This window comes from Rosa rugosa, chromosome 6 (genome assembly GCF_958449725.1).
Source record: "Rosa rugosa chromosome 6, drRosRugo1.1, whole genome shotgun sequence".
NCBI classification, from domain to species: Eukaryota; Viridiplantae; Streptophyta; class Magnoliopsida; order Rosales; family Rosaceae; genus Rosa; species Rosa rugosa.
Window position 1 is genome coordinate 19,230,272 of NC_084825.1, and position 6,551 is coordinate 19,236,822.

The 6,551-nt window shown below is 39.3% G+C and overlaps 2 protein-coding genes across 3 annotated transcripts; both read right to left on the minus strand.

Annotated features, from left to right (window-relative positions):
• Positions 1–619: 619 nt before the first annotated feature.
• On the minus strand, positions 620–1,970 carry LOC133713623 (NAC domain-containing protein 83-like). Its single transcript, XM_062139656.1, has 3 exons — positions 1,799–1,970; positions 1,071–1,612; positions 620–958 (listed from the first exon to the last, which is right to left on the minus strand). The coding sequence occupies exons 1-3, from the start codon at positions 1,968–1,970 to the stop codon at positions 620–622; spliced, it is 1,053 nt and encodes a 350-aa protein (XP_061995640.1).
• An 892-nt stretch (positions 1,971–2,862) lies between these two features.
• On the minus strand, positions 2,863–6,282 carry LOC133713622 (NAC domain-containing protein 91-like). 2 transcript variants are annotated; one of them, XM_062139654.1, is made up of 6 exons: positions 5,855–6,282; positions 5,467–5,750; positions 4,887–4,994; positions 4,546–4,776; positions 3,842–4,258; positions 2,863–3,752 (listed from the first exon to the last, which is right to left on the minus strand). In XM_062139654.1, the coding sequence occupies exons 1-6, from the start codon at positions 6,030–6,032 to the stop codon at positions 3,507–3,509; spliced, it is 1,464 nt and encodes a 487-aa protein (XP_061995638.1). In that variant the 5' UTR covers positions 6,033–6,282; the 3' UTR covers positions 2,863–3,506. The 2 variants fall into 2 exon arrangements, with proteins under 2 accessions (XP_061995638.1, XP_061995639.1); XM_062139655.1 differs by having other exon boundaries at positions 2,872–3,752; positions 3,851–4,258; positions 5,855–6,166.
• Between the last annotated feature and the right edge of the window lie 269 nt (positions 6,283–6,551).

Below are 6,551 nucleotides of genomic sequence, written 5' to 3' on the forward strand. Positions count from 1 at the left end.
TCCCAGGTCTCAAAGAGACCGGGCTTCCCACCCTTGGTGGAACTTGGTTTTTGAAAATTCTCCCCCTTTTGGGGCAAGATCCATGTGACAACCGAGCCAACTGCCCTCGGTGGACTTGCTTTAAGAAGTCTCCAAAGCCCCCAGTTCAAGAAATGCAGAAAAACTGTGACTGTATGCCAATCAACAGAGCATTTCATATAACTTGGAGATCTTTGAACCATTTGTAGGAGAATATCACCAATGGTAATAATGCGAGTTAGACACACATTATTACCGAGGCCTCTTTTGATATTCTCCTATAAATACAGGTTGATTAGCTATACTGGAGTGTTGCTCCAATGGCTAATGTAGAATAATCGTTTACCGATCCATAGACGACTTTGGTGTTTCTGTCACTGCTACCTCCATCAATAACTGTATCTGAGAACTTTGCGAGAGAAAAGTCAAAACCTTCTATTAAAGGTGGCAAATCATCCCATCTAATAAAATTATTGTGATGGGAACAATCTCTCGGTTCTCTGTTTATTGATAGTGGTTCCAGTGACTGAAATGAATCAGATCCCAGATTTTCTGCTGGTTGAGAGAATAATCCTGAATTAACAGTCACAGAAAGAAAAAGTTAAATTTGGTTACAATTCTGGTGGTGCTGCATATTTAGTTGTTTAAATAAGAAAGGGTTATAGAGTATGCTTATTCTCACCTTTGGAATCGCATCTGCAGCATGATTTTCAGAATTAGATGTAGTGTTGCTAACTAGTTCGTCAACATCAATTGTTGAAATATGATTCTTTTTAGTAGGAGAAGGGTCATTATCCCTAAATTGATATTTCCTCTTACGACATTCATCAATATGGACATTGGTGGTGTGTGAAACATTGCCCAGCTTTATTGGTGACTGCAGTTGAGGTGGCGGAGGTTGATTAAAGAGTGAGTCCAGATTTCCTGGCTCATCAAGTAGCTGTTAGATCAAGAATCACAAACACGATAGTGTTAGTTACATTTTCAATATACTTCTTGTGCTTCAAATTAAAAATTTCATAGCAGAAATCAAAAGGCATGTTTGTTCTCACCTCTTCAACCATATCGGAATCAGATGAATTGCAGCTATCAGTTTGACCTTCAACAGAAATCGAAAGAACATTTCCCAGCTGTTTGGATGCTTGATTTTCAACATTGAAGGCCATACTGCAGCTACCACTACTAGGTTCTCCTCCACTGCAGAATGGACCATCCTGCTCATCATGATCAGACTTGTCTAACTTTTTCTTCAAGCGGCAGAGAACAAAGTCCCCGATCTGCTCATCAGAATCGGCCTTAGTGAGATAATACTCATGAATAACCCAGTCAGTCTTCTGTTTTTTCTGCACTCCAGTTTGGTAGAAGGTCAAGATCCTCTTCCCCCCGATCTGCTTATCAGAACGTGTCCGAGTGATTCTGCGGTCCCTGCCTTGCTTCTTCCAGGAGCCTTCCTCTGTGGTCCTGTTGGACCGAGTGCTTTTGCATTTGCTGTGTTTAAAAACTCTCGGACTGAAGAAGTACCACTGCATGTCCGGAGAGTCTGCCATGGTGAACCACTCCCTCTGCAGAAATTCCGCCCTTGTGAACACCAGTGCTGCAAAATTGCTACACAACTCAAGCCTCGACCTCTACCAGATTATTTATACCATGCACGTACATACATGTTTGTGTGAAGGACTATGAATGCAAGCTAAAATAGTTTGAAAATTGATGGTTTGGTAAATCTACATGCATAACACATGGAAAACAAGTACACAGAATCTGGAGACAGATGGCTTACCTGGTAAGTCGCGGGGCTCGTGCTTGCACACATCGATTTCAGGGATGATGGCCTCGATTTGGGGATCCTTGCGCTGATTCTTCTTCTCCAAGTAATGACTCAGCAGCTCCTCGTCGGAGGGCTGGAATCGGAAACCCTTAGGAAGTGTAATGCGGCCGTTACTCATCATCATAAATAGACTGTTGTTTTAGCTGAGGAAGTGCAGAGGAAAGAGTGAGGTCGTATTTATAATGTCCCAAGTGATCACTGTGTTTCGAGTTCAAAGTCGCTGACATGTCTTCCCAAGCAAGTTCAGCTGAGTGGGATGGAGAGGCTTGCAGCATTGGTGTGTCCCACCTCTGACGACCAATCATGCGTTTAGTTCTTACATTTCACTGTCCTTTTGAGGAATCTGACTTTATCTCAACTCCCTCTTGCAAGTTCAGCCTTTGTCGTTTATCCATTTGAGACTGGGAATTACACACACCAGGAACATTGGCCAAAAAAAATTGGAGAAATTTTTGGTGGGAACATTCGGAAGTCTCATCCAGTGGAGCAAAGTCTAGTTCAGGAGCATGATACAGTGTCACTGTAAATCTTTCAATGCTAATTTATAGATAGTTTATATGTCCGGAGTTGAATTATGTAGTATATAATTTCCAAAAAAAATGTAAAATAACATGTAAAATAATTATTTATCCAAAATAAAATAAATTAAAGAAAATATGATAATTTTTACGAATTTTTGTTTATACGAAAGAAATATGACAGTGCTTCATATCATAGGTTTAGAGGGAATTTGTTTCGCCCTTGACCACAATTCATCTAATAAAATTGATTGCTTTGGTTAAAAAAAGAATTGTGATTCACAGTTGAAGAAAAATAGTTATATAATAGACTCAGAGAACATCTGAAACCCATTTGATGAAGAAAAGTAACAAGTAGAATACAATAGTGATAGACTAGTCTACCATAAGGTAAAGTTTGTATAGAAGACTACTTAAAGATCAGCAGTACTTTAAAACGATGTTGCTGGCCAAATTCTTTCTTTGTATTTAAAGGCATTAGTACTGCTTAACTCCAATTCAAATTATTATCTTTCGATTTTAACATTAAGCTTGCATAAGCAGATGACCAGTGAGAGGTTTCAAAGTTTCAATGCCTTCAACCTATTTTGTTCTGCATCGGTAGCCATGTCGTACCCAAATTCCCAAACTCAGTCTTACAGTGATTTTTTTGTATTTGCTATTGAGCCATCAACAGAAAAATGGAGATAACAGTACACAAAATCCCATTAAACTTGATAAATTACTTATAAGGTTTCAAACTATTAACAATCACACACATTTGCAACTAATACTCCATCAACCAACTAGCTATTACATTTCAGTAACTGTAAGTAACAACTAATTTACAAATAACCCTACTAGCTATAGGTTTAGTGACATTTTTCTTTAGTATCAAGAATGAGGTCCGGGACCATTCTACCTAACAATCTGAGTGCAGAGAGCAAACCATCAATCCTGCTAAAAAAGTTCGTGTTACTTAGAAGATTGTCATATCTTTGTAGGATAATATCAGACCTTTTGGAGTTCATTAGCTACATTGGAGGGTATTTCCAATAGCTAATGCAGACGAATATTGTACCCATCCATGGGCTACTTCAGTGTTTGAATCATTGCTTACTCCACTATCCCCATGGTAGACCCTTCCTAGTGAGTTTGGCAGGTTAGAGTCTTTGAAAGGAGTCTGCTGTTTGATCAACCGAGTAACAATCCTGGTAAGCAAAATTTGTATTCAAGAACTTTGTGAGAGAAGAGTCATTATGCCCAAATGAAGATTGCAACTCATTGCTTTCAGTATTATGTAGAGCATCTCCAAATTCTGTGTACATCAGTGGCTGCGATGTGAAATTTTGTGGCTGGAATGGATAAACCACTGATTCCAAATTTTCTTTGGTTTGAGGATGATGCACCTAGATTAAGAATCAAAAACAAACAAGCATTGAGTTTGGTGCTTGAACATACTTGGTTGAGATAAAATTCATATAGCAATATAGCATACCATTCTCACCTCTGGAACCTTAAAATCTGTAGCTTGATTTTCAAAATTAGACATGATTTGTCTAACTGATATGCCAACTTCATCGGTTGAAACATTTTTTTTAATTGCAGATTGCCAATTATTGCATTCACCACAATAGAGATTGGCATCTGGAACATTTCCCAACTTTGTGTATATTGATAACTGCAACTTTGAGGGCTGGTAATCTTGTGGTTGAAGTGGATGTGGAACATTTCCCAGCTTTGTGTATATTGGTGATTGAAACTTTGAGGGCTCGTAATCTTGTGGCTGCAGTGGATGTGGAACATCTCCCAGCTTTGTGTATATTGGTGACTGCTGCAGTATGGCAGGACAGTATTCTTGTGGCTGATGTGGACCAAAGAGTGAATCCAGATTTTGTTCTGACAGATCACGTAGCTGAATTAACAATCACAGAAAAGCAAGCATTAGTTCATACTTTTATGCGCATATTGAGTTATTGTATGAAGATGTTCAAAGAGGATGCGATTTCACATATCATCTACAACTTCATTTCTAACTTAGACTAAATGTAGTTAACAGCAGGCTCATTATATCATCAGTGGTTGGAAAGATATTCTTGTAACATAAGAATCAGCAATTTCTGTTTCCACTCGGTCTTGTGACTTAAGTTCTGCTATAGTAGCCGAAATGTTTAACAACAACAGAAGCATGTTCATTCTCACCTGTGGAAACACATCATACACAGCCTCATTTTCATCACAGGTTGAAACTTCATTCCCGTCTAATAGACAAGAATCACTATCTCCAAATGGTGATTGTAACTCATTACAATCATCATTAGTGACATTGGTTTGCAGAACAGCTTCCAGCTTTTGGGACACCGGTGACTGCAGTGCTGAGGAGCAGCAGTCATCCAGAGCCTGAGGTTGATGGAATAGCAACTCCTCATTTCCCTGTGCCCGAGTATAAAATCAGGATTCAAAATTATAAGCAAGCAAGATCTTAATTTCGATATACTTCTCATGCTCCATATATCAACACAAAAGAACATCTTTGTTATTACCTCTTGATTCATTTCAGACACACTCACGCTACCGGGTTCTCCTTCATTACTGACTGAAGAATCCTTCTTATCTGATCTAATCTTCAAGCGACAGATAACAAAGTCACCCTGCGTAAATTTGAGGCGAGATCATGGTTAATAAGTATGAATCTCTATGACACACATCAAACACATAACTCATTTCTAATTCCACTGATGTCTATGACATACTAAACCCTCAATCCACTAAACAGAGTTAGAAACCAAAATAAAACAAGGAAACTCAATTATCTTCTTCTGTTGCAACTTGAGGTTTATTTAAATGTGGCATTGTGGCTAATGGGTTTAGGACAATCTGCAACATTGTTGACACATTGAAAAAGGGCATGAGTTTGAGGTCATAGCGAGATGAACTCAGAGAGAAATTAAGAATTGCTTCCAGTAATGTTTTAGTTCCTATCTTGCTTTGAGGTCAACCAGTTGGTCTTTTACATCACGTATAATTAGTATATGCATATAGGCATTCACTTTTGTAGGGTCGATCAACCCTCTAGTGTGAGATACTTTCACAGAAAACTGATAAAGAGAAATAGAGACTGACCTGGGCCTGCTTAATAACTCCATTTCCAGGAAGATAGTACTCATGAATGACCCAGCTGGTCTTCTTCGATTTCGGCACACGACCCTGGTAAAAAGTCAATGTCTTCTTCATCCCAATCACAGCTTTTGATCGTCGAGCTTTAATTCCACGCTCCTTCCCTGTGATCTTCCAGTATCCCTTCTTGGTGCTCCGATTCGAGCGAGAGCTTTTGTTGTACTTATAAGCCCTTCTGGTGAAGAAGAACCACTCCATGTCATGAGCCTCTGTCTCAGTCCCCAACAATGCTGCCCACACAAAAACACGAAAATCAGAACCTGCCCTGTTCTTAACGCATGATATTCAGAAATGGGTAGTGATCAAAATTGAGAAAGGTTGAGTCTTTAGTTACCAGGAAGCTCAGCCGGCTCGTATTTGCAGAGGTCGATTTCAGGGATGATTTGGTTGATTTCGGAATCATTTCCGCCATGAATCTTCTTCTTCAAGTAATGGTTCACCAGCTCCTCTTCGGTGGGATGGAACCTGTAGCCTACCGGCACTGAAAGCGGCGTCGTTCTCTCGCTGCTCATATTGTTGTTGTGTTATACCTCCTCTCTTTGAATGGTGAGCTCTGAGAAACAGAGGAGCAGAGTGAAGGTGTATTTATGGCCATCAAGTTCAAGTAAACCCGTCATGTCATTACGTGGCATCCAAACCCCTCTAGCAAGTTTAGATAAAAAAAAGTGAGGAATTGGAATTTCTAAACTTTTTCCCATTTCTGTGTAAAGATTTGCTGCAGAGTTTGTGATTGGAGGATGGAAGAGATGTCCAATTGGGTCTCCAGACGTGATTCCCAAGTAGTCAAGGCCTTCGACTGGAAGGAGTCTAAGTGGGTCCTCATTATTCTATTTCTAATGGGTGCTTTCATCTATTAAACCAGATCTTTTTCTTTTTGTCGATTCAATCATATCAACAAGTACAAGAACAATTCTCAGGTTCACCCCTTGGGGTGAGCAGCATATTCACCATCTCTTATGATTAACGCATAATAACTTTTTAATTTTCTAATCCAACCATTCAAGTTGTATAATGTAATACAAAGATTAGTT

Excerpts from the sequence above, each read along its gene's own strand:
- LOC133713622 (XM_062139654.1), bottom strand. The coding sequence starts at position 6,032 with ATGAGCAGCGAGAGAACGACGCCGCTTTCAGTGCCGGTAGGCTACAGG. Across the intron at positions 4,777-4,886 it reads TGTCTGAAATGAATCAAGAG|GGAAATGAGGAGTTGCTATT; the intron begins GTAATAACAAAG and ends ACTCGGGCACAG. Across the intron at positions 4,259-4,545 it reads TGTATGATGTGTTTCCACAG|CTACGTGATCTGTCAGAACA; the intron begins GTGAGAATGAAC and ends TTGTTAATTCAG.
- LOC133713623 (XM_062139656.1), bottom strand. The coding sequence starts at position 1,970 with ATGATGATGAGTAACGGCCGCATTACACTTCCTAAGGGTTTCCGATTC. Across the intron at positions 1,613-1,798 it reads CGAGCCCCGCGACTTACCAG|CACTGGTGTTCACAAGGGCG; the intron begins GTAAGCCATCTG and ends GCAATTTTGCAG. Across the intron at positions 959-1,070 it reads ATTCCGATATGGTTGAAGAG|CTACTTGATGAGCCAGGAAA; the intron begins GTGAGAACAAAC and ends TTGATCTAACAG.